The sequence below is a fragment of the Gossypium raimondii genome, chromosome 4, assembly GCF_025698545.1.
Source record: "Gossypium raimondii isolate GPD5lz chromosome 4, ASM2569854v1, whole genome shotgun sequence".
NCBI lineage: Eukaryota > Viridiplantae > Streptophyta > Magnoliopsida > Malvales > Malvaceae > Gossypium > Gossypium raimondii.
This window is the reverse complement of record NC_068568.1, coordinates 46,983,677-47,011,435: the sequence shown is the minus strand read 5'-3', so window position 1 is coordinate 47,011,435 and position 27,759 is coordinate 46,983,677. Positions and strand designations below refer to the sequence as shown.

Genomic DNA, 27,759 nt, shown 5'->3' with positions numbered 1-27,759 from the left:
AAAATACAATAATTTTTCAAGATCTTTTAATTTTTTACTATTTTAAATATAAAACATTTATTTTATGTTATAAAAATTAAAAAATTAAATTTGATTTGGTTTGAGTAATTAAGGTTTTAAATTTGCATTTCATAAACAGTCCAAATACCTCAATTTAAATTGTTTTTCAGTTTTTCTTGTTCGGTACTGTTTATAGTTATCCCTATTAACAAAGCCACCTCAAAGTTTAAATTTAGGTTCTCTTATTAAAAATATAATGTGTTTTACTATTGCACTAACACTTGTCATATATTAAGCATTTGATTGAGTTGTATCATGTGTCAACCAAAATCAACTTAAGGTGGGTTTGGATAGGTGGTGCAATGCGTTTAGCTTATTTTTTGGTCTCATGCTACAACATTGTTACAGTATTTAATCTCTCTGCCACTACTATTTTTACACTAACCGTAGATAAACGCACCGCCCATCCAAACTCAACCTTGGTTGACATTATTTTTTTATAAAGCAGAAAATATTAATACGAGAATATTTTTATTTTTTATATTTTAATAAAATAATGGGTAATCTACATTTTAAAAATTCAACTTAACTGATTTTGGTCAAGTCAATGACTTAATCGCTAAGCTCAGTGCCTTCCCCTTCCCTATTTTTCTACGTCTATATATATATATGTACTTGGTTTCTCGGTGACTACAAATCGATTTTTCTGATCTAATGAAAACCGAGGTTTCTGGAATGAAAGAAAGAAAAGTAAAGGGTGAGGTTATGTGCGGCACTCTCGACCTGACTGCTCTCCCACTAGATTGTGTCACCCTCATTATTTCCTTGACCTCCCCTCGAGATGCCTGTAGATTGTCGCTTGTTTCAACTGCTTTTAATTCGGCTGCTGAATCCGATGCTGTTTGGGAAAGCTTCTTGCCATCCCAATACCAGGAATTAATTCCCTCATCGCTCTCTTTCTCGTCCAAGAAACAACTTTATCTTAGCCTCTGTGAAAATCCCCTTCTCATTGAAGCTGGACGAAAGGTAATTTCATCCTTTCTCTTTCAAGTTATATAATTTAATGTCCATTTAGGGTTTTGCAGGTTAAAAATCTGAAAATCTAAGAGTCATATTTAGCTTTTGGATGCTTCATTTTCTGAAAGCAAAATCATTGTAATTCTATTAATATCACATGTTTTGTCCAATCATATTATTATTTTGAATTTTAAGTTCTTGAAATATTATTTTCCTTTGATCTGAATATGGCTTGTTTCCTTACATGGGAAAATCAGCAAGGAATTTTATCTGGTTATTCTTTTCTTTTTCTTTTGATTTTGAAGGCAAAAACTGTATTGGGATAAAACAAGAACAAATTTAAATAATTGAATTATTAAGATATATTATTTTAATTTATATGGAAACTTTGTCTTATATGTCTAATTTTATCTAATCGTGTTTGTTGTTCGGATTTGCGTAATTCACCAAAAAAAAAAAAAAAAAGCAACTAACAGAAGTAAGAAGCTTAGAAAGTACTTTGGAGAAGCTTTTGACATATTAATTATGAGCTATGCCATTGTTGCTTGAATCTTTTTCTTAACAATTCCTATGTGTTGTTTATATCTATTTTTAATTCTTTTGTTCTTTACATATAACTTAGTTGGTATTGATGAAACAGAGTTTTTGGCTGGAAAGAGTGAGTGGGAAGAAATGTTACATGCTGTCACCCAGGGACCTCTCCATTATATGGAGTGACACCCCAGATTATTGGAGATGGGTGTCTATACCCGAGGCCAGGTTTTTCTCTCCTCCTTGCCATGCTGGTTGGGTGTAAATGATAACAATAGGATGCTTATCCATCTTTTAAATTCAAAATAATTGAAAATCTTTTAAGAGAAAATACTTGCTTATTCATCTTTGATGGATTCCTGTGTTTGAATAAGAGAACTTCTCTTTGGCAATTCATTTTCCATTGTTGTTAAAATAGGTTTGACGAGGTAGCAGAGCTTCGGAGCGTTTGCTGGTTTGAAATCCGTGGAAGGATTAGTATCTCCATGCTTTCACCCATGACGCACTACAAGGCTTACCTTGTTTTCGGAGCAAATAAGGTTTATGGGTTTGACTATCATCCAGTGAATCTTAGTGTTGGAGTTGTTGGCACTGAAGGTAGCAAGAGAAGTGCCTATTTGCAACCAAGAAAAGAACGACGGAGACGGCTATATTGGCAGATAAGAGAGGAACAACCTACACCGGGTGATGATGTTCAGTTCCCAAAGGCTAGAGTAGACAGGTGGTTAGAGGTTGAGATGGGTGAGTTCTTCAATGAGGGATGCGTTGATGATGGGGAACTGGAAATGAGTGCAGTGGAGATTGAGGGCGGTAGCTGGAAAGGTAGCCTCATTTTCCAGGGGATTGAGATCAGGGCCATCACACCTAATTGATATGCCTAGGACTTGGCTCAGACACAGTGAATTATAAGTGTATGTTTAAGATAAATAAAATTGGTGAGACTTCTTGTTTACTGTTTCAGATGGCTTAGTTTACTTTTTCTGATATTTAGAAACAGAGGAAGAAGGAACATAGCTCCCTACAATATCGTCTCATAGTTTACTTTTCTGATATTTAGAGCCATGCTCTCTTTTGTAAAAGAAGAACAATATTGCTGGCAAATAAATTAATTGTTGAGTAATTCAACGCAAGTAAAAATTACATTTGAAAAGAAAAAATACTTTGAAACATGAATTATTTGAAATTTCACCCATATATATATTTAAACGTAAATTAGAATTTTAAATTATTTTTTTTCGAAATTTAGGAAAATAAATTTGACGGTCGAAATATATATTACGTGAAACAATTCAACGTTTATATATGGTGTTATATATATATATTCTCATTATACCAATATTCTTATTAGAGGTGAGTAAAACTCGATTCGACTCGAAAAAATCGAAAAAAATTCGAATTTCGAGTTAAACGAATCGAGTTATTCAAGTCAATTCGAATTTCTTTTTCAAATTTCAAGTTCGAATCGAATTGAGTTTTCAAATTCGAATAATTCGAATAAATCGAATATCAAACTCTAATATTTTACGTTTTTACCCCAAACTCCCAAATCTTTTTTTTTTTCCCTCAAAACTTTTACTCCTTCCCACTTTCCCTCCGAAACTTTTACTCCCATCCCAACCTCCATCTACCCAAAATCCATTTCTCACTAAATTTTTACTCTTCCATTTACTTTTCTTCAAAATTTTACTCTAAAAAACGGTCAAAACTTTTTATTTTTCCCCAAAATTTTACTCCAAACCCTCCAAAATTTTACTTTCCCTCAAACTTTTACTCCCGAAAACTTTTTATTTTCCTCCTAAACTTTTACTTCTCACCTTTTACTCCCAAACAAAAAATCAAAATTATCCAAAAAAAATCCCTAAACATAAATAGTAATAATTTTATTTATATCTACTATTTATATTATTAAATTAAATTTCACATTTTATATTATTTATATAATTGAATTGTTTAGTCATATTGAATATTTATATTAAAATTGAATTATCAATGATACCATAAAATATTCGTGTTAAAATTTTATATTGGTATCAATTTCACATTTTATCTTTAATAGCTTTTATTAAAAATCACATTTTTAGATTTAATATATTTTTAATTCCAAAATACATAGTGACAAGAATTTGAAGATAATTGAAACAACTAAGCAAGCAAAGAAGCTAACCTGTATATAAAAGATTAATAAATAAATTATGAGGTGATAAAACTTAATAAAAAATTTGATTACAGTGGACAAATTTTATTACGGTGGGTGACAGTAGTTATAAGGACCCAAAATTATTTTTTAAAATTTAACTCAAACAAATATATTCGATTCGAATTCCATCTTACTCGACACGATTCGAGAAAATTTCAAACCAAATTAAGATGATAAAATATGATTCGTCAACTCGATTAACTCGAAATTTTTTCATTCGATTCGATCGAACCCTCACCTCTAATTCTTATCACTTATATGTTATAGAATTAATAAATTTGTTTGTGTCATTTTTATGTATTGGTCAATATTTTACTCTTTATGATAAATAATGTATTATCCAAAATATATTTTTATATTAATATAAAAAAATTAAGAATGTATTATAATAAAAGAAATTTATTTTAAAAAGTGTCATCACATTTTATGTACAAATAAAGTTTAAAATGTCTTCAATTACTATAATATTCATATTATTATCCAATTTTTGGGTATTGAGCTTATTCTATAAAAAAAAGAACATGAAGTTCATTTCAAAGTTAATTTTAAATAGTAAATCAAATATTAATATAAGAGTTTGTAAATATAATTTTATTCAACTGTTGTAAAATGAGTCAAATAAAGTATTAGAAATTAGTTTAAAGTATGATATTTGGAGTAATCAAGATAATATTAATAGGATTTTATTTCTTAGTATTATATTTGGGGTATTCAAAAGGTTAATTATTTGGTTAATTATGGAACTAGTATTAATAAAATTAACCTAAATTTTTAATTCTTTAATTGAATTTTTTCAAAAAATTAATTGAACTGAAATTTATCTGTTTTATTTTTATTTTTTGGTTAAAACAAGTATAAAATATATAAAAAATAAATTGCTAATGTTAATTTAACTGATAATATTTAATTAAAATCAGAAAATAAAAAATAAAAAATAAAATTACCATTATACTCAATAAAAAGTGTGATTAAAAAAAAATGTAATTATGTAGTTTACCTAATTTTTTAATTCTTCAATTATGGTAAAATATATTTAAAAGGGCAGAAAAAAAGAAAGAGAGAAAAAACTGAAAAATCATCATTTCAGATTCTGGGTTATGGCCACAGCTCTGCCATCTACAGTATGGCACGCAACAAAGTTTCAGCCGCAACCTCCGCTTCTTCAGCGTCGGCGCCCCTTATTAGTCCAATCCTTTAGGCGGAGCGACTTCGACACCTTCACTCGCCGTATGGCTTCTGGTGAGGCCTTGAAGGACGCCTGGCGAACCGCCAACGACGGCTTCGAGCAATTCGTCTTCGAAGCTAAAAAGACCGCTGAACGCTTGGACCGCCAGTACTCCGTTTCCCGCCGGCTCTCCTCCGCCGCCCAATCCGCTGCGGACCGTGCTCGTGAGATTGACCGGGAGTTCGAGATTGGACTCCGTTGGCGGACTTTTTCTATGGATTTTAGTAGAAATTGGCCTAGGGTTGGTGTTCTTATTTTTTCGTATTTATTTTTTATTTGGAACTTATATGCTTACATATTTCTGGGGTTCTATTGATATGGTTGCAGTACAGGAAGCAGCTGAATGATTTCTTGGATACTCCATTGGGAAGAAGTTTTGCTGTAAGTAACATTAGGCCCAGTATCAATGACTTGCTTTCATTGGTAATTATAAAAATAAAATTTGTCATAAAGCAAAAGAAGTAAAATGCAAATGTTCTAACTTGATTAAAAATACTTACTTTACTTTGATTCAAAGTTTAATTCAATGATTATTTTTTTATTTAAACCTAAACTCGTGCATTTTACTCTCTAGGAAAAAAAAATAATTTTTCAAAAATTTTGCAACTTACACTTCTAAATGCTGGATTTGCCTTTTGAAAGAAAAAGTAATGCCGAAGAGTAAGCAGCAGAAGTAACAGTTAGACAAAAGTATTAAATGCTTGTCTTTCGATTTGCTTTTGATGCTAGCCTTACTGACACTCTCCAACACATAAATATGGGGATATGGTCTTCAAAAATCCTCCAAATAGATGAAAAAACATGGAAACCATGCTCGTCTCTAGCACTCACATTGAAGTCCGCGTAACATAGATGCTAATAATACCTTATGTTCATATGTCCCCCGTTCTCCCTGTCTGTTCCGTTTATCTGGTTTAAAAATGATTATATTGTGAAAGAAGTTATTAGCATGGGTTGCTGCAGGTGGGGGGTTGTTAAGTAATTGGTGAAGTTCAAAACTCTTGTGACAATAGTTTAATTTGCAAATATCCAATATCACGTATTTGTGGTCTGTAGCTAATTTAGGAGGATGGGTCATTTACGTATGTTAAGTAGTGGATATTCAACATCAGTTATATTTGGTGTTTATGGTGCCTTTTATGGAAGTTGAGCTTCAACACCTATTACAAGTTAGCTTTAGATTGAAAATTTAATATGCCTGAGTTGTTTGTTGCTTTCATTCTGGGAGTCAATATGATAGGCCTATTGTTCTCAAGTGTTCTATATATGGACCACACTTAAGGGAGAGTGTTATGTGGTTTTACATGTCATGTCAACTCACTATTTGTTTGTGTACTGATCTTAAATTCAAGTTGGTTAACTTATTATGAATTGGTTCAGGTATGATGCTTATGACTCATTCGTAAATATCTTTTGCCTAGAAATATAATCTTTTCAAAGAGTTTATTTTTCAATGCAGAGAACATTAGTCAAATTTTTATGGAGAGTTTTTATCATAACCAAGATACATTGTGCTTGGTATAATCAAATGGTTAATAGAAATTTTTTATCTGCTTGCAGACAATTTTCTTCCTTTGGTTTGCATTATCTGGTTGGATGTTTCGATGCTTAATATTTGCCACATGGATACTACCATTTGCTGGACCTCTTCTCATTGGGACTGTTGCCAATAATCTTGTTATTAAGGTATCACTTACTGCTCTAAGATGGCGTATGTAATGCAGGACATAAGGGATGACTTCTGCAACATGCGTTCATCTTTTCCATAACATGATTTAATTTGTTTAGTTTTTTAACACTTGTTTTTTACTTGTAAAAGGCGACACTGGGTAAGCTTTTTCCATAACATGTGGAATCGTATGATCAAAATTAAAGTGTATTTCCTGCATGTGATTCTTTAATTCTACTTCAGTAATACTGAACAAATATTTACATGCCATTCTGATGATTACAGTTTAAGCTGCTTTAGTGTGGTTATTTTGGTGCAGAATGGTGACAACGAATGTTCAGAGCTTCCAACATTTCTTTCCTTCTTGTTAACTATGAATTTACTAATATGAATGACGGACTACAATTTAGACAGACTAGCATATATAGTTTTAAATGCCATACTATAGTAATAGTTGATTCAATCTAATACCGATGTAAGATAATAATTAAGAACATCCTTAAAATGTAGGAAGATCTTCCTTCAAATAATTATTGCTAGCGTGGTTTCGGCAGGAGTCATATGAAAAGAAAATGGAGTCCATTTATTCTCTCAAATTCACTCCAAAAACATTTTAAAATTATTTTATTGTGCTTGTGGCTTGGTATATATCAATGTGCTTTGGCGTTGTCTATGTTATGAAATCCATGTATTACCTTCATCAATTTCTATTTAGTTGTAAAACTGTACTTAAAATTCGTTCCATGTTAAAATTGGACAGGGTGCTTGTCCAGCTTGTAAGAGACAGTTTGTTGGCTATAAAAACCAAATAGTACGTTGTGTGAGCTGTGGAAACATTGTATGGCAACCCGAAGGAGACTTCTTTCGCAGAGATAGCAAGGGCACCAATTCAAGAAAGTCAGAGCCTGACATTATCGACGTTGAATTTGAGGAGAAATGACAAGATGTTCTCAAATCATACAAGTGATCCATCACTTTTTCTGGAGTCAAACGAGACTGAAAGGCAGTTCTTGCTCACTTCTTTCGAGGTTTGGTTTCTTTGAAAATCTCGTGTTGCCATTGGTACCTGTCTGTAGTGTATAGCATGATTCTCAGTTTTAGTCTCTTTATATACAAGGAAACTTAAAGAAAGAGGACGCTAATATTTTTCTTATAGAAAATGTTTCATTTCATAAGGTATAGGTTGTAGTTTGAACTCCGATGTCTTAAGCCATCACAATGCTCTATGTTTGTAGAATAATTTTTGCTTATATATTTGTGTGAAGTGGGAAGAACAAGTAGCAGAATTTGATATGTGATAAAAGAAGTGGCCTTGTTTAAATGTAAATTAAAATGGTTCATCCATTTATTTTAGGGGTAGGAAGAGTTGGATTTCAGTAAAATTGGTGTTCAATCTGTGCTGATCTCTTCCATTCTGTTTCAGTCCTAAATCAGTGCCAAATAATTTAAGTGTCTTTCATGTCAAAATTTTGGTGTGTTTCGATGTGTTTAGGTCCATTTTTATCAATACCAGTCTGGATCAGTGTGTACTGGCAGTGTATTTTTTTAATAATATTTTTATGTTTTTCTAAAATTATTTAGATATTTTTTATTGAATTAATATTTGGTACACTCACAGTGTGTGTTTTTATTTCACAAGAAACTTTAAAAATTATCATGTCTCTCTTTTTAATATTAAAGTTTAAATTAAAAAAAAAACGAATGACAATTTTAAGTTTACTTGTGAAATAAAAATAGTACACTCTCAGTATATCAAATACTAACTTTTTTATATTATTTTTAGAAATAGGACCAAATTAATAGAATGTGTAAATATTAGAATGCTAAGTTTATTATTATTCCAATAAAATAGACATTAGACTTACTTAAGGGTAAGATGACCAAAAGAATCAAATTTCAAAATATTAGTGACCAAATTGAAAATTTTATAGTTGGATTAAGATAATATTATTGTTTGAAAGTTAATTTTTTTTGAAGGAGCTAAAATGTTGTTATATCATAGAAAATAATGCTATATTGCATAATATTTAAATATATAATAAAATTATATTAGTATTGTGCATAAGTATACATATTTAAATAGCTAATGATATTGTAATATATAATATGATAGGTTAATATTTGGTATAGTATTAGGAATTTATTTTACTTTACAAGTAATTTTAAAAAAACTATCATTTATCTTTTTTAAATATTTTATTATACCTTATGTGACACCTATTAACTTTGATTGTGGAGTTTAAAACTCTACTTGCAATGTGCGAATATTTTCTTTAATATGTTTAATAATATTATAATATGTTTAATATCGATTACGGATTAAATATATCATTAATTAAAATGGATTGTTATCCTATCAAGTTTTGAATCTTCAAATCAACAATATAATTTAATAGTTCACTTTAAGTAGAAGTGTTCATGAGTTTGACTTAAATATGATATTAACAAATTTTATATTTATCTAAGTTTAACTCGACTTGAAATATGGATTTAAAATTGTCTAAGTTCGTCTATATTTGTAAATGTTTGACTTAAGTTCATTTTAGGTTTACTTATATTTTTGAAATTGAAAAAATATTATTTTTATTTAATATTCAATATTTTTATACATTAAAATTTTATATATAATTATCTTACTATTTTTAATATTTACATTATAATATTATATATGAGTTAGTATTTGGTACACTAATAAAACTTCACTCGTAGTGTACCAATTATTTTCTCATTATATATTACTATACATTTAATTTTTAGACACTGAAATTTATTGAGAACTTTCAAAAGAAAGGAAAATAAATTATACAAATAATCACTTAATTATAAAAAGAAAAAATAATTTTGACATTAAAAAAGTTTGCAATTTAAACATCCACGTTACCTAGTTTGACCGTTTTGGTTCTTCTCGTAGCAATTAAAAAGTCGATATAATAACCAGTTTCTCCCACAACATATGATATTAATTTAGTTATAATTTTAAAAGATTAAACCTTAAAATTTACAAATAATCTCAATTTCATCCTAATTTTAAAAAATTCAACGAAATATATAAAAATACATAAATATTTTAAGAAATATAATAATAAATTCAACGCCATTCAGCTCTCTAAAATTCTAAGTATGTCTTGTTTAGGAAGTTGTCCCTTATTTTTCCTTTTAGAGAATTATTTTGGGGTTTTAATTTCGTTAGAGAATTCTCTATAACTTTTACTTTTAACAATCTTCCACAATGTATAAGGCAATTCAAACATGCTTAGTAATTTTTTTTCTTTCCATACCCTCTACAACCAAGGAAGGGAGGGAGGTGGGAGATTTTATTTTATTTAATAATTAATATAAATATAAAATTAAATTTATTATTATTATAAATATTTTCTTATTAGGTGGGGATTTCCATCAATATTAATATAAGTTTGATGTACTTCAAGACTCTAAGATTAATTAGAAGTAGAGTTTATTTCATTTATATGTTTTATGTCTATAAATATAGATTTTGGTTGTGATGAGGATAAGAGAAATGGTTAAATGCTCTAGTATGATTTAGATATAGTTGACATGTCAATAAAAACTGTTAGTAGTATCGTGTCTATTTCGTGTACGAGATTAATTAAGTATGAGATGTGTATAATATGGAGATTGATATTGCACTTTGTGCTTATTTGGTGTAGTGGAGGTTAATGCCAAGTTTGTAATGATATGTGCTATCGGGGGAAGGATTCTATGATTCGATCGGTGTGGTGTAATTTTGTATTGTACATGCCATATGGTGTGGTGGTTTGATTGTTTCCTATATTCGATTTTCGAATTAATTACAGCAAATAAATGAGTAAAGATAATGTTCATCGATGAACTTATACAAATTGCTAACTGAAGGGGCATAGGTATGTTTAAAAGACATGTTGAACGAGCTTGAAGATTAAGATAATGTTCATCGATATGAGCGAATTTCAATGTACTTGGAAACATTTCACTGCACCTCTGAATCTCAAAGGACTTTATTAGCTTCCAAGATATCATGTAGCATAGCTGACATGGTATTTTTATCTGATTGTATGTCCCTACTTAACATTTCAGATATTAACACATGCCTACACAAAAAAGTGAAAAGGATTATTCTCCTGAGCATTTAAACAAGAACTGATGCAAACTAATTATAACGGTGATTTGGGGCTGAAATACTTTCCCATCACTCTCGAATCTAATAGCTTCAAGGCTTCCTCAGATTTAATGCAATTAGGTTTTTTGTATTGGCTCAATGAAGTTCCTTTGGACACAAAATAATCCATTAGTGCCTCAAAACTTCCTTGCTTTACCACCCTAATCTCCAGAGCTGCAATTATGCTCCTTTTCCTATAGATTTTATATGTATAATGCAATGACTCTTCCATTCTAGAGCAACACTCTACCATTATCTTCGGGTCAAGCTCTTTGCAATGCTTCCCTTCTTTTCCCTTGATCTCCCAAAATAAGACATAGTGACCTGGTGCTGAAGAAGTATCAACATAGCTAGTGTACTCTGCCAAGATGAATCCGAGTGGATCGAGAAGAGCCTTTGCTTCTGTCACAGCCTTGAAAAGGTCTGTTTCGCTTGTTTTTTCGTGATCAACACTTGGGATAACATTTTTCCTCTCCAGAAATTGGAATTGAGGTGCATTATTGTAGAAACCACTCACCATAAGAACATCTCCAACTTTATATCGATATAATCCTGAAAGAAACAAAGGAACATCATCAAACTAGATTAGATCATTATCTAACAGGTTAATGTAGGAACTAGGAAGCAGAATGCAAAATTAGAAGATGGCATTTAATTGATTAAATTCAAAGGAGGAACTTTTACCTGCACAAGTTGAGACAACTAGTTCATAACATTGACCAACCTTCACATTTACAAGATCAACAAGTTCAGTATCTTCATCGTTGCTCTTCATTTCAAAAGATTCATCACGTTCATTCTTCACAGGAAGGAATTCAAAGTAAGCCATGTTAGGGAGTAATGTGTAGGAGATATCACAAGGTTTGCATAGAGGTTCTAAGTTAAGCCCACAAAAAGTTTCCGAGCAAGCATAGAAAGCTGAAACTAAAGGGAGCCCTCGGCAATAGAACTCAAGTTCTGTTGTATACTGTCTCATAGCGCCAGTACAAATACAACCAATATACCGTGCTTTAGTCCATAGCTTTCTGATTATTCCTTCCCATGATTTATAATTGCATATGCTCTCTATCAAGTCAGCTTGCTCTGGATTAGGCTTCATGATCAATGATGCTGCATTTCTGCATCCTGAGTCGGTGATCCAATCGCTTAATCGACCTGTTTTTATGTCATAGCATAGCTCTTGCCAGTGATTTTCTAGAAACTTGATACCTCTTAGCACCGTAGATGCAAAGAGTGAACCAACCTTGACAACCTCGTCTCGTTGGATTAAACCAAAAAGTAATTGACAGTATAAGCCCTGGTTGGGGTCTGGGCAAAAGATGGTCTCAATGGGGCTTGTGTAAAGCTTAGGCAAATTGGTTCTAAACTTACTCTCGCTGTACATGCTCGTTGAAAAAGTTGCTGCCTTGAGGCCACTAGGAGTTTCAATCTCTGGTCTGGCAAACATAAGCTCCATTCTTTTACCGGCTTGGTTGATGTCACCGAAGTGCCTTTAAAATTAGACGGATAAAGGCTTGTTTAAAATGATATGACTTTAATTAATGAAAATTAGAAATTTTATTACATTTGTGTATGTAAGGAAATCACATATTTAGAATATAAAGACTTGTTTAAAATAATATACAATAAATAATTTAGAACTAATTATTAGTAACACGTGAAATATCTGTGATATTAAAATAAAATAAAAATAGATTAAGTTGTGAGTAATATGAAATTTAAACATAAAAACACATCAGATTAAAAATACTAAATTAATATAATTGTTTATCATTGTTGTGTTATCAGTCCGAGTTGGTGTTTTGTTAATTTGTGACAATAACTCAATCAAGAACATTGTTAACAAGAAATTCTATCAAACATGTATGCATGTGGAAATTATGTATTTAGAATACAATATATACAATTGATGGAGGTAATAAATTGTGCATAATAAAATTAAAACGTATAAAGAAATAAAAAAAGTTTGGTTGAGTGGTAAATTTAAAGCTGTACCAATGCAATTGGTGTGGATTCAAATCTCACAATATGAATAGATTTTATTAAAAACTAAAATATCGTTAAATAATATAATTTATTTTAAGTACGAATTTTATTTTTATAATTTTCCTAACTAAACATGTGGTGCTCAGTTAACATGTGACACCAACTTAATTAAGGAGTTTAATACAAAAATTAAAAATATATATTCTTGTTTGAAAGCTAAAATTATATATATTTTTAAGGAAGCTAAAATATTATTATATCATAGAAAATAATGCTATATTGTATAATATTTAAATATATAATAAACTTATATTAGTACTATGCATAAGTATACATATTTAAATAAATAATGATATTGTAATATATATATATATATATAATATATTGGGTTAATATTTGGTATATTAGTAGTGAGTTTATTTTATTTTACAAATAATTAAAAAAATTCATGTCTTTTTTTAAATATTTATTTTCTTTAATATTTTATTATATCCTATATAATATGGATCAACTCATTTAACATTACTTGTAGAGTCTAAAACTCTACTCAACGTGTCAAATATTTTCCTAATACATTTAATATATTATAATATGTTTAATATCGATTCTAATTAAATATATCATTAATATAATGTTTTATTTAATATTAAAATGGATTATTATCCTATCGAGTTTGAATCTTCTAATTAACAATATAATTTAATAGTTCACTTTAAGCAAAAGTGTTCATGATTTTAGCTTAAATATGATATTACCGTATTTTATATTTATCTAAGTTTAGCCCGATTTGAAATATGGATTTAAAATTGTCCAAGCTCCCTATAGTTATAAATGTTTAACTTAAGTTTACTTTTATTTTTGGAATTTTTAATATATATTATTTTTATCTAATATTTAATATTTTTATATATTTTTATTTATTAAAATTTTATACATAATTATCTTAATATTTACATTATAATATTATATATGAGTTAGTATTGGGTTGTCTTTATTGAGGAGAACGTTTTTAAAGAAAAAACTATACAAATAGTTAATTATAAAAAAATTCATTTTAGACACTAAAAAATATTTACAGTTTAAACACCCACGTTACCTAGTTTGGCCATTTTGGTCCCTCCCGTTAAAATCACCAACAGAAGGCTGATGTGGCAATTAAAAGAATTGGTATAAAAATAAATTTAGCCCTTAACATATTATATCAATTTAGTAATTAATATAATTATATTTATTTAATATTAATATTAATAATATAGATTTTAAATTTATTATTGTTATAAATATTTTTTATTAGGTGGATGTCCATCAATATCAAGATAAATTTTATGTACTTCAAGACTCTTAAGACTAATTAGAAGTAGAGTTTATTTCATTTATATGTATTATGTCTATAAATATGGATTTTGGAACAACATTGTACACATCTCCATTGATCAATAAAATATGCATTTCTCTTTGTTCTCCTATTTCTTTTCTTTCTTTTTTACTTTTATTATTATTATTTATTTAATAACAATTATTATAATTTTTGAAAATATTTATGTTTTTTTTATTTTTTTAGAAATAAGATTAAATTGAGATTGTAAATTTTGAGGGTTAACGTTTTAAAATTATGACTAAATTGATATAATATGTAAAAATTTAAAACTAAATTTATTATTATACCAAATTTTTTAACTACCACGCCAACATTTGTGATTTTAACTGGGACCGAACTAACTATATAATGTGATTGCTTAACTAACAATTTTTTATTTTGAACTTTTAATTGGTAGATGAGTAACTACGTAGTTTACCTGTATCTTTTTATTTAATCGGAGAAGTAAGCCGCAATTTATTGTTAATGGCAACTCTAGGCAGGGATTTTTATCCGTAATTGAGCAATGAGTAAAAGGTTTGATTTCACATGCAGCTGAATGAAAAACTGAAGAAAAGAAATTGATATGGGTTCATACCTCATCGTCGGAGACTCGCTGAAGGTTCCAACTAATGGCCCCTTCTTAAGATATTCAGCAGTGACAGGAATCAGCTTTGGCTGCCCGCCTGAAGTCCCAGAGCTGCATTTGATCAAACAGATGATAGAACTATTAGAAGGAAGCAAACAATACCCCAAAACACACAGAAGCAAAGCAACAAATTCATGCATGCCTTAGATAGAACCCTGTAACGGGTTCAGCTACAAGGATATCTGATGTCTCCCCATTAGCAATCCTATCTATGTAAGGCTTGAGATCTTCATACGTAACTATGGGAACATTTTTCTTAAAGAGCTGCTTCTCGGTTTGACCATGGAGGAATCCCCTTAAATACTCTGTTCCTGCATTTCTACTTAGTATTTCCCCCAATTCCTGGTCTTGAATTTGCTCAGCATTTGTGGTCAGTTCCTCAATCATCTTCAACCCACCTTCGTACCCATTCGTTGCCATCAACCCTATTACTGAGATCCACACAGCTTTTTCTGTTTTCTTTTTGGGGATGCTCTGGCTATTGGCAATGGAATCTCTACCTACGCTAAATATAATAAGATTCATGGGACTTGACCCACACATGTCAGCACGCATAATAAACAATGTGGCATCAATGAAATGATTAAAACATGAATTAGTAATATATTAAATATATTAAAACTAAGCATGTGAAAGTTGAATTTAATGGAATTGAGTACTAATTTTACGCCGAAAGTGGTTTAGTTGATTTTTAAATGTGAAACATGTTTTATTAATATTAAAATAACCAACATACATTGTGCTTGGTATAGATCAAATGGATAATAGAAATTTTTTATCTGTTTGCAGACAATTTTCTTCCTTTGGTTTGCATTATCTGGTTGGATGTTTCGATGCTTAATATTTGCCACATGGATACTACCATTTGCTCATTGCTGGACCTCTTCTCATTGGGACTGTTGCCAATAATCTTGTTATTAAGGTATCACTTACTGCTATAAGATGGCGTATGTAATGCAAGACATAAGGGATGACTTCTGCAACATGCGTTCATCCTTTCCATAACATGATTTAAATTGTTTAGTTTTTTATCACTTGTTTTTTACTTGTAAAAGGCGACACTGGGTAAGCTTTTTCCATAACATGTGGAATCGTATGATCATTTATTTGGTATAGTAGTAGGGAATTTATTTATTTTTACAAGTAATTATAAAAAAATTATCATTTATCTTTTTTTATTAAATATTTTATTATACCTGATTGTGGAGTTTAAAACTCTACTTGCAATGTGCCAAAATTTTTCTCTAATATGTTTAATATCGATTACTGAATTAAATATATCATTAATTAAAATAAATTGTGATCCTATCGAGTTTTGAATCTTCTAATCAACAATATAATTTAATAGTTCACTTTAAGTAGAAGTGTTCATGAGTTTGACTTAAATATGATATCGACAAATTTTATATTTATCTAAGTTTAGCTCGACTTGAAATATGGATTTAAAATTGTCTAAGCTCGTCTATATTTGTAAATGTTTAACTTAAGTTCATTTTAAGTTTACTTATATTTTTGAAATTTTAAAAATACATATTATTTTTATTTAATATTCAATATTTTTATATATAATTATCTTACTATTTTTTAATATTTACATTATAATATTATATATGAGTTAGTATTTGGTACACTAATATTGTACTTTTTTAAAAATATTTATTTTTAATGTTTTATCATACTCCTATAGGCTATAAGACACTTGACAACTCTTACCTTATTTGTGAAGTCTAAAACTTCACTCGTAGTGTACCAATTATTTTCTCATTATATATATTACTATACATTTAATTTTTAAACACTGAAATTTATTTAGAACTTTCAAAAGAAAAAACAAATAATCACTTAATTATAAAAAGAAAAAAGAAAATCATTTTAGACATTAAGAAAAAGTTTGCAATTTAAACATCCATGTTACCTAGTTTGACCGTTTTGGTTCTTCTCGTTAAAATCACAAATGGAATGCTGACGTAGCAATTAAAAAAGTCGATATAATATCCAGTTTATCCCTCAACATATGATATTAATTTAGTTATAATTTTAAAAGATTAAACCTTAAAATTTACAAATAGACTCAATTTCATCCCGATTCTAAAAAGTTCAACGAAATATATAAAAATACATAAATATTTTTAAGAAATATAATCTAAAATTCTAAGTATGTCTTGTTTAGGAAGTTGTCCTTTTTTCCTTTTAGAGAATTATTTTGGGGTTTTAATTTCATTAGAGAATTCTCTATAAGGCAATTCAAACATTCTTAGTAAATTAAAATTTTCTTTCTTTCCATAGCCTCTACAACCAAGGAAGGGAGGGAGGGAGGTGGGAGATTTTATTTTATTTAATAATTAATATTACTAATATAAATATAAATTTTAAATTTATTATTATTATAAATATTTTTTATTAGGTGGGGATTTCCATCAGTATCAATATAAGTTTGATGTACTTCAAGACTCTAAGATTAATTAGAAGTAGAGTTTATTTCATTTATATGTCTTATGTGTTATGTCTATAAATATAGATTTTGGTTGTGATGAATATACGAGAAATTGTTGAATGCCCTAGGATGATTTAGATATAGTTGACATGTCAATAAAAACTATTAGCAATATCACGTCTATTTCGTGTACGGGATTAATTAAGTATGAGATGTGTATAATATGGAGATTGATATTGCACTTTTGTGCTCATTTGGTGTAGTGGAGGTTAATGCCATGTTTGTAATGATATGTGCTATCGAGGGAAGGATTCTATGATACGATTGCACTTTATGCACTTGGTGTGGTGTAATTTTATATTGTATGTGCTATATGGTGCGGTGGTTTAATTGTTTCGTATATTCGATTTTCGAATTAATTACAGCAAATAAATGAGTAAAGATAAAGTTCATCGATGAACTTATACAAATTGCTAACTGAAGGGGCATAGACATGTTTAAAAGACAAGTTGAACGAGCATGAAGATTAAAGATAATGTTCATCGATTTTTCCAACATCCCATATGAGTGAATCTCGATGTACTTAGAAACATTTCACTGCACCTGTGAATCTCAAAGGACTTTATTAGCTTCCAAGATATCATGTAGCAAAGCTGACATGGTATGTTTATCTGATTGTATGTCCCTACTTAACATTTCAGACATTAACACATGCCTACACAATAAAGTGAAAAGGATTATTCTCCTGAGCTTTTAAACAAGAAATGATGCAAACTAATTATAACGGTGGTTTGGGGCTGAAATACTTTCCTATCACTCTCGAATCTAATATCTTCAAGGCTTCCTCAGATTTAATGCAACTAGGTTTTTTGTATTGGCTCAATGAAGTTCCTTTGGACACAAAATAATCCATTAGTGCCTCAAAACTTCCTTGCTTTACCACCCTAATCTCCAGAGCTGCAATTATGTTCCTTTTCCTATAGATTTTATATGTATAATGCAATGACTCTTCCATTCTAGAGCAACACTCTACCATTATCTTTGGGTCAAGCTCTTTGCAATGCTTCCCTTCTTTTCCCTTGATCTCCCAAAATAAGACATAGTGACCTGGTGCTGAAGAAGTATCAACATAGCTAGTGTACTCTGTCAAGATGAATCCGAGTGGATCGAGAAGAGCCTTTGCTTCTGTCACAGCCTTGAAAAGGTCTGTTTCGCTTGTTTTTTCCTGATCAACACTTAGGAGAACATTTTTCCTCTCCACAAATTGGAATTGAGGTGCATTATTGTAGAAACCACTCACCATAAGAACATCTCCTACTTTATATCGATATAATCCTGAAAGGAATATCATCAAACTAGATTAGATCATTATCTAACAGGTTACTGTAGGAGCTAGGAAGCATAATTCAAAATCAGAACATGGCATTTGATTAATTGGTTATATTCAAAAGAGGAGCTTTTACCTGCACAAGTTGTGACAACTAGTTCATAACATTGGCCAGCCTTCACATTTACAAGATCAACAAGTTCAGTATCTTCATCGTTGCTCTTCATTTCAAAAGATTCATCACGTTCATTCTTCACAGGAAGGAATTCAAAGTAAGCCACGTTAGGGAGTAATGTGTAGGAGACATCACAAGGTTTGCATAGAGGTTCTAAGTTAAGCCCACAAAAAGCTTCCGAGCAAGCATAGAAAGCTGAAACTAAAGGGAGCCCTCGGCAATAGAACTCAAGTTCTGTAGTATACTGTCTCATAGCGCCAGTACAAATACAACCAATATACCTTGCTTTAGTCCATAGCTTTCTGATTATTCCTTCCCATGATTTATAATTGCATATGCTCTCTATCAAGTCAGCTTGCTCTGGATTAGGCTTCATGATCAATGATGCTGCATTTCTGCATCCTGAGTCGGTGATCCAATCGCTTAATCGACCTGTTTTTATATCATAGCATAGCTCTTGCCAGTGATTTTCTAGAAACTTGATACCTCTTAGCACCGTAGATGCAAAGAGTGAACCAACCATGACAACCTCGTCTCGTTGGATTAAACCAAAAAGTAATTGACAGTATAAGCCCTGGTTGGGGTCTGGGCAAAAGATGGTCTCAATGGGGCTTGTGTAAAGCTTAGGCAAATTGGTTCTAAACTTACTCTCGTTGTATATTCTCGTTGAAACAGATGCTGCCTTGAGGCCACTAGGAGTTTCAATCTCTGGTCTGGCAAACATAAGCTCCATTCTTTTACCGGCTTGGTTGATGTCACCGAAGTGCCTTTAAAATTAGACGGATAAAGGCTTGTTTAAAATGATATGACTTTAATTAATGAAAATTAGAAATTTTATTACATTTGTATACATAAGGAAATCACATATTTAGAATATAAAGACTTGTTTAAAAATAATATACAATAAATAATTTAGAACTAATTATTAGTAACACGTGAAATATCTGTGATATTAAAATAAAATAAAAATAGATTCAGTTGTGAGTAAAATGAAATTTAAACATAAAAACACATCGATTAAAAATACTAAATTAAGGGTCTGTTTGATTGCCAGTAAAATATTTTCCGTAAAATGATTTCGGAAAATGTTTTACTTTTCGTAAAATGATTTCTGAAAAATATTTTACGGTGTTTGATTGAATCTGTAAAATATTTTCTCTGCTTGGCATTTTTTGAAAATATTTTTCGAAAAGTTGTTTTACATATATTAATATATATTAATAAATTTTATATTTTAAATTATTTTTACATATATTGCAATGATTTATTTATAATAATACTCAATTATTAAGCTACAATATTAATCGTTATAAATTGAAAAACTAATACCAAATAAATTATTTGTAATTGTGTTAAAAAACAAGTATTGAATAATTAAAAAATAAGTTCTTGGAAAATCGATAAATGAAGCGAGTTTTTACGGAAATGAAAGAAGGAATGAAGGAGGCGATAGAGAGGAGAGCACGGAAAATGTCTTACGGAAATTGAAAGGGTAAGACATTTTCCCTAAAATGTAACCTATTTTCCCTTGTTTTGGAGTTCATTTTCCAAATGGAAAATGTTTTCCGCCAATCAAACGCTGGAAAAGTTGGAAATGATTTTCCGGAAAATCAATTCCGTCAATCAAACAGACCCTAATATAATTGTTTATCATTGTTGTGTTATCAGTCCTGAGTTGGTGTTTTGTTAATTTGTGACAATAACTCAATCAAGAACATTGTTAATAAGGGAGGGTTCGGGTAAAAATATAGGCCCGAAATATGGGCTTTGGCAAAAAAGCGAGGCCCGTTTAAAAAATAGGCCGGGCTCGAGCTCAACTTTTTTGGCCCGGGGCCGGCCCGAATATAATAAATATTTTTTTTATTTTTATTTTTATTTTTTAATTTTAAAATACTTTAAAAATATTTTTATTATTTTTTATTTTTTAAAATATTTTTTTGTGTTTATTAAAAACCGGGCCAGGCTCGGGCTTATTATTTTTTTCCCGGGCCGGGCCTAGGCAAAATTTCAGGCCCATATTTCGGGCCAGGTCGGGCCCGGGCCTAAGAGTCGGGCCGAATTTTTTTCCCGGGCCCCGCCCGAACTCGGCTCGGCCCGGCCCATGGACAGGCCTAGTTTGGATTCAAATCTCACAATATGAATAGATTTTATTAAAAAGGTAAAATATCCTTAAATAATATAATTTATTTTAAGTACGGAATTTTATTTTTATAATTTTCCTAACTAAACATGTGGTGCTCAGTTAACATGTGACACCAATTTAATTAAGGAATTTATTAATTAGTATAAATACAAAAATTAAAAATATATTCTTGTTTGAAAGCTAAAATTATATATATTTTTAGGAAGCTAAAATATTATTATATCATAGAAAATAATGCTATATTGTATAATATTTAAATATATAATAAACTTATATTAGTACTATGCATAAGTAATATATATAATATATTGGGTTAATATTTGGTATATTAGTAGTGAGCTTATTTTATTTTACAAATAATTAAAAAATTCATTTGTCTTTTTTTTAATATTTATTTTTTAATATTTTATTATATCCTATATAATATGTATCAACTGTTAACCTTACTTGTAGAGTCTAAAAACTCTACTTGCAACGTACAAATATTTTCCTAATACATTTAATATATTATAATATGTTTAATATCGATTCTAATTAAATATATCATTAATATAATGTTTTATTTAATATTAAAATGGATTATTATCCTATCGAGTTTGAATCTTCTAATCAACAATATAATTTAATAGTTCACTTTAAGCAAAAGTGTTCATGATTTTAGCTTAAATATGATATTAACGAATTTTATATTTATCTAAGTTTAGCCCGATTTGAAATATGGATTTAAAATTGTCCAAGCTCCCCTATAATTGTAAATGTTTAACTTAAGTTTACTTTTATTTTTGGAATTTTTAATATATATTATTTTTATCTAATATTTAATATTTTATATATATTTTTATTTATTAAAATTTTATACATAATTATCTTAATATTTACATTATAATATTATATATGAGTTAGTATTGGGCTGTCTTTATTGAGGAGAACATTTTTAAAGAAAAAACTATACAAATAGTTACTCAGTTATAAAAAAATTCATTTTAGACACTAAAAAATATTTACAATTTGAACACCCACGATACCTAGTTCGGCCATTTTGGTCCCTCTCGTTAAAATCACCAACAGAAGGCTGATGTGGCAATTAAAAGAATTGGTGTAATAATAAATTTAGCCCTTAACATATTATATCAATTTAGTAATTAATATAATTATATTTATTTAATATTAATATTATTAATATAAATTTTAAATTTATTATTGTTATAAATATTTTTTATTAGGTGGATGTCCATCAATATCAAGATAAATTTTATGTACTTCAAGACTCTTAAGACTAATTAGAAGTAGAGTTTATTTCATTTATATGTATTATGTCTATAAATATGGATTTTGGAACAACATTGTACACATCTCCATTGATCAATAAAATATGCATTTCTCTTTGTTCTCCTATTTCTTTTCTTTCTTTTTTACTTTTATTATTATTATTTATTTAATAACAATTATTATAATTTTTGAAAATATTTATGTTTTATTTTTATTTTTTAGAATTAAGATCAAATTGAGATTGTAAATTTTGAGGGTTAATGTTTTAAAATTATGACTAAATTGATATAATATGCAAAAATTTAGGGCTAAATTTATTATTATACCGATTTTTTTAACTACCATGCTAACATTTGTGATTTTAATTTTAACGGGAGCGAACAAAATAGCCTAACTGATTGCTTAACTAACAATTTTTTTATTTATTTTTTATTTTGAACTTTTAATTGTTAGATGAGTAACTACGTAGTTTACCTGTATCTTTTTATTTAATCGGAGAAGTAAACCGCAATTTATTGTTAATGGCAACTCTAGGCAAGGGATTTTTATCCGTAATTGAGCAATGAGTAAAAGGTTTGATTTCACATGCAGCTGAATGAAAAACTGAAAAAAAGAAATTGATATGGGTTCATACCTCATCATCGGAGACTGGCCGAAGGTTCTAACTAATGCCCCCTTCTTATGATATTCAGCACTGACAGGAATCATCTTTGGCTGCCCGCCTGAAGTCCCAGAGCTGCATTTGATCAAACAGATGATAGAACTATTAGAAGGAAGCAAACAATACCCCAAAACACACAGAAGCAAAGCAACAAATTCATGCATGCCTTAGATAGAACCCTGTAACGGGTTCAGCTACAAGGATATCTGATGTCTCCCCATTAGCAATCCTATCTATGTAAGGCTTGAGATCTTCATACGTAACTATGGGAACATGTTTCTTAAAGAGCTGCTTCTCGGTTTGACCATGGAGGAATCCCCTTAAATACTCTGTTCCTGCATTTCTACTTAGTATTTCCCCCAATTCCTGGTCTTGAATTTGCTCAGCATTTGTGGTCAGTTCCTCAATCATCTTCAACCCACCTTCACACCCATTCGTTGCCATCAACCCTATTACTGAGATCCACACAGCATTTTCTGTTTTCTTTTTGGGGATGCTCTGGCTATTGGCAATGGAATCTCTACCTACGCTAAATATAATAAGATTCATGGGACTTGACCCACACATGTCGGCAGGCATAATAAACAATGAGGCATCAGTGAAATGATTAAAACATGAATATGTAATATATTAAAACTAAGCATGAGAAAGTTGAATTTAATGGAATTGAGTACCAATTTATGCCTCTTCCAATCTTCAAAAGCCAATGTAACAACTAATTTTACGCCGAAAGTGGTTTAGTTGATTTTTAAATAATATGTTTTTTAATATATATTGACTAAAGTGCTCTTTGCTGTCTTTCGACGGAAATAATTCAAACAATTCTTATTTAAATAATGAATGTGAAACATGCTTTATTAATATTAAAATAAATATAATTATATTTTAAAAGAGAATGCTTGTAGTCATTCATATGTAGGTGGCCTATTCACAAAGATGGACGGACAATACTTTTCTGAAGTGAGCGGGTGATTCGTTTACAACAGTAAACACTTATTTTAAGAAAAAGGAGGCATGTCTTCAAAGATATGGGTTATTTGATAACTACTCAGATAGTAAGAAATAGAGAACTACCTTCTCAAATGACTTGCAATACTAACTCGTGTCCATAACTAAATAGGTATAATCAACTTCCTTTTCTTTTAATTATATTTAAAGTGACTGCCATTTTAGAATTAAGTTTTAATAATAAATTATATTAATTAATAAATACAATCAAATAAATATTATTTTAATTTACATTTTTAAACAAGTAAATGTATTGTTTTTCTCATTTTAGTTAGAAATAAAATAAGGGATTAATTTCTGGTAAAAATATAATTTTTGTACCTTTATTTCATTTTTAATAATTTACAATAATAAAATATATAATTTTATATTATTAATTCGTATACTTAATTCATTCTCTAATTTATTTACGTTTGTAAATTATGAATATAATTCAATAAAAATAAAAAATTAATTTTAGTAATCAGCATAATATAAAATTTTAGTATTAGCTTAACCAGAATGTAAAAGATTAAAAAATATTTTTTTTATTTTCTTGGATGGATTATAAGAGGAGGGTAAAATTTTAACAGCAACACGATTTGAACTTAAATCACACTTAGAGCGATGAACATCATTGTCATTAGGCCAACACAGGGGATTCTTAGAAACAATTTTTTAATCACTCGTAGCATATATTTCAAATGTAAAAGGAAAAGAGAAGAAAATGAAAATAAAAAATCATCACCAAAATAACACCAACATTGCAATAGGCAACCCAGTGTTAGCTTACATACAATATTTTAATATACATATGTTTTGCTGGAAAACTTGCTTTGTATCTCCCTTACCAAATATATGAATATTTGACTGATAAAATATTATATTATACAATCAAATTAGGGAATTTTTTTTTCTGAAAGAACTGTGGCTAACCCTAAAAAATTGGGATTGTAGGTTTTTTTAGAATAGGATTTTTATTTATGCAAGATTTGGCTAACCCCTGAAAAGTGCCTCCAAATTGCCCTCGAATCTCCATCCAAAAGCCTTGTTTATTGCCCCATTGCTTTCCTCCAAAATATCGCTGGTCCATCGTCAAAATAGCCGCTGATCGCTCGCTCAAATAGTTGTCGATATTGGATATCGGTTAGCTAAGTTAAATTAGGTGTTTAATTTCTTGTGATATATTTGGTTTTTAATTTCAAAGTAGAGTTAGATATATATATTTGGTAGTTTAAAATGTATTAGATTACTATTAAGTTGTAAACTACTTAGCGTTTGGATTTTTAATTTCATACATTAAATATAGATGATTCGTAAGTTCAGATCGAGCAACATCACTAAAGAGTCCTCGCAATCCTTAGTTTGTCACGATGTTTTCACTTAGTTTAGCTTTGGCATGTACTTAGGTCCATCGGATTTGTGAGTTATTTTTATATTGGTTAAATATTTAGTTTAAGGAAAGCGATCTTTGCGTGTTTGAATTGAACGATTAATTTATTCGAGCTTTTTAGTTTTAAATTTGATAATTAAATTTGTTAAAATGAATTAATTTGTTAATCGCATTAATTGAATGATTGATCGAGTCCGAATTTGACTGGACTCTCAAGTCAAGTTTGAGGTGTAACAATTAATCCCCAAAATTGATCGTATGTAAGAAGGCTTTAGCTTCCTTCACCTTCCCACTTTTACATAAACCTTTAATGACCATGTTGTGCACGATAGTTTTACACTTCAAACCTTGCGTCTCTACATAATCCCAGAGATTGATCACCTCTTCTGTAAGAGCAGTTCTAGCTAAGCCCCTAACAAAGACACCGTAAGAAACAATATCAAAGGCTTGTGACTATTCTCCATTATCTCCTTGAACAAGTTCAATGCATCTTTAGCTATACCTTGAAGAAAATATCCATTGATTAAAGTGGTTTAGTAAATAATATCAGGGGGAAATTACCCCTTATCTCATCAATCAATCCTACAACTTCTTCCACTTTACCTACCTTATAGAGAGCATCAGCCACTACGTTAAGAAATATCCCAAATATGTTCTTCCATGCATATAAAGCCCTTCGATATAGCCATATCAACTTTCCCACAATGTATCAAACGATTCATAAGAAAATTGCATGAGAATACGCGTGCAAGGGTAACAATTGCTTGCCTTTGAGTTCGAAACAACATATTAATAACTTTACCAAACATTAATGTATGCCTACACAATAAAGTGAAAAGGATTATTCTCCTGACTTTTTCTTCATAGGAAGGATTAAGTAATTTTAAACAAGAACTGATGCAAACTAACTATAACGGTGATTTGGGGCTAAAATACTTTCCTATAACTCTCGAATCTAATATATTCAAGGCTTCCTCAGATTTAATGCAACTAGGTTTTTTGTATTGGCTCATTGAAGTTCCTTTGGACACATAGTAATCCATTAGTGCCTCAAAACTTTCTTGCTTTACCACCCTAATCTCCAAAGCTGCAATTATGTTCCTTTTCCTATAGATTTTATATGTATAATGCAATGACTCTTCCATTCTAGAGCAACACTCTACCATTATCTTTGGGTCAAGTTCTTTGCAATGCTTGCCTTCTTTTCCCTTGATCTCCCAAAATAAGACATAGTGACCTGGTGCTGAAGAAGTATCAACGTAGCTAGTGTACTCTGTCAAGATGAATCCCAGTGGATCGAGAAGAGCCTTTGCTTCTGTCACAGCCTTGAAAAGGTCTGTTTCGCTTGTTTTTTCCTGATCAACACTTAGAATAACATTTTTCCTCTCCACAAATTGGAATTGAGGTGCATTATTGTAGAAACCACTCACCATAAGAACATCTCCAACTTTATATCGATATAATCCTGAAAGAAAGAAAGAAAGGAATATCATCAAACTAGATTAGATCATTATCTAACAGGTTAATGTAGGAACTAGGAAGCATAATGCAAATTAGAACATGGCATTTGATTAATTGATTATATTCAAAACAGGAACTTTTACCTGCACAGGTTGTGACAACTAGTTCATAACACTGACCAGCCTTCACATTTACAAGATCAACAAGTTCAGTATCTTCATTGTTGCTCTTCATTTCAATAGATCCATCACCTTCATTCTTTACTGGAAGGAATTCGAAGTAAGCCATGTTAGGGAGAAATGTGTAGGAGACATCACAAGGTTTGCGTAGAGGTTCTAAGTTAATCCCACAAATAGCTTCCGAGCAAGCATATAAAGCTGAAACTAAAGGGAGCCCTCTGCAATAGAACTCGAGTTCTGTAGTATACTGTCTCATAATGCCAGTACAAATGCACCAAATATACCTTGCTTTAGGCCATAACTTTCTGATTATTCCTTCCCATGATTTACAATTACATATAGTTTCTATCAAGTCAGCCTGTTCTGGATTAGGCTTCATGACCAATGATGCTGCATTTCTGCATCCTGAGTCGGTGATCCAATCGCTTAATCGACCTGTTTTTATGTCATAGCATAGCTCTTGCCAGTGATTTTCTAGAAACTTGATACCTCTTAACACTGTAGATGCAAAGACTGAACCAACCTTGACAACCTCGTCTCGTTGGATTAAACCAAAAAGTAATTGACAGTATAAGCCCTGGTTGGGGTCTGGGCAAAAGATGGTCTCAACGGGGCTTGTGTAAAGCTTAGGCAAATTGGCTCTAAAATTACACTCGTTGTATATGCTCGTTGAAACAGATGCTGCCTTGAGGCCACTAGGAGTTTCAATCTCTGGTCTGGCAAACATAAGCTCCAGTCCTTTACCGGCTTGGTTGATGTCACCAAAGTGCCTTTAAAATTAGACGGATAAAGGCAAATAGTTAGTTTTAGGACTAAGTTGCCGTTGTAAATGCAAAAAGCAAGAAAAGCAACTATGTATATTATAGCTATATATGTACAAGTAGTATTTACTAAATACGGGTGTTACTATCTGCGTGGTATATTATACATATATGCATATTAT

The 27,759-nt window shown here is 30.1% G+C and overlaps 4 protein-coding genes across 7 annotated transcripts in view; 2 read left to right on the top strand and 2 right to left on the bottom strand.

The window, feature by feature from the left end:
- The first annotated feature begins 679 nt into the window (after positions 1-679).
- On the top strand, positions 680-2,668 carry LOC128040606 (F-box protein PP2-B10-like). The gene is made up of 3 exons (XM_052629749.1): positions 680-1,026; positions 1,658-1,776; positions 1,967-2,668. Exons 1-3 carry the CDS (start codon positions 715-717, stop codon positions 2,418-2,420), a joined length of 885 nt encoding a protein of 294 aa, XP_052485709.1. The 5' UTR covers positions 680-714; the 3' UTR covers positions 2,421-2,668.
- Positions 2,669-4,796: 2,128 nt separating this feature from the next.
- Positions 4,797-8,034, top strand: LOC105779655 (uncharacterized). The gene is made up of 4 exons (XM_012603505.2): positions 4,797-5,211; positions 5,298-5,351; positions 6,531-6,656; positions 7,400-8,034. The coding sequence occupies exons 1-4, from the start codon at positions 4,843-4,845 to the stop codon at positions 7,577-7,579; spliced, it is 729 nt and encodes a 242-aa protein (XP_012458959.1). The 5' UTR covers positions 4,797-4,842; the 3' UTR covers positions 7,580-8,034.
- Positions 8,035-10,538: 2,504 nt separating this feature from the next.
- LOC105779651 (indole-3-acetic acid-amido synthetase GH3.17-like) overlaps positions 10,539-27,759 on the bottom strand; it is a 33,517-nt gene continuing 16,296 nt past the window's right edge. For 2 of the 4 annotated variants that reach the window (XM_052629746.1, XM_012603263.2), the window contains exons 3-4: positions 26,781-27,586; positions 25,946-26,641 (exon numbers count right to left, since the gene is read on the bottom strand). In XM_052629746.1, coding sequence (XP_052485706.1) covers positions 26,085-26,641; positions 26,781-27,586 — 1,363 coding nt within the window. In that variant the 3' untranslated portion in view covers positions 25,946-26,084. Of the gene's footprint in view, positions 11,348-11,479; positions 12,286-14,736; positions 14,839-14,929; positions 15,317-25,945; positions 26,642-26,780; positions 27,587-27,759 lie in introns of those variants that run through there. The other 2 variants (XM_012603499.2, XM_052629747.1) reach the window with 2 other exon arrangements.
- Positions 17,820-23,382, bottom strand: LOC105779652 (indole-3-acetic acid-amido synthetase GH3.17). The gene is made up of 4 exons (XM_012603500.2): positions 22,963-23,382; positions 22,770-22,871; positions 18,685-19,490; positions 17,820-18,556 (listed from the first exon to the last, which is right to left on the bottom strand). The coding sequence occupies exons 1-4, from the start codon at positions 23,373-23,375 to the stop codon at positions 18,000-18,002; spliced, it is 1,878 nt and encodes a 625-aa protein (XP_012458954.2). The 5' UTR covers positions 23,376-23,382; the 3' UTR covers positions 17,820-17,999.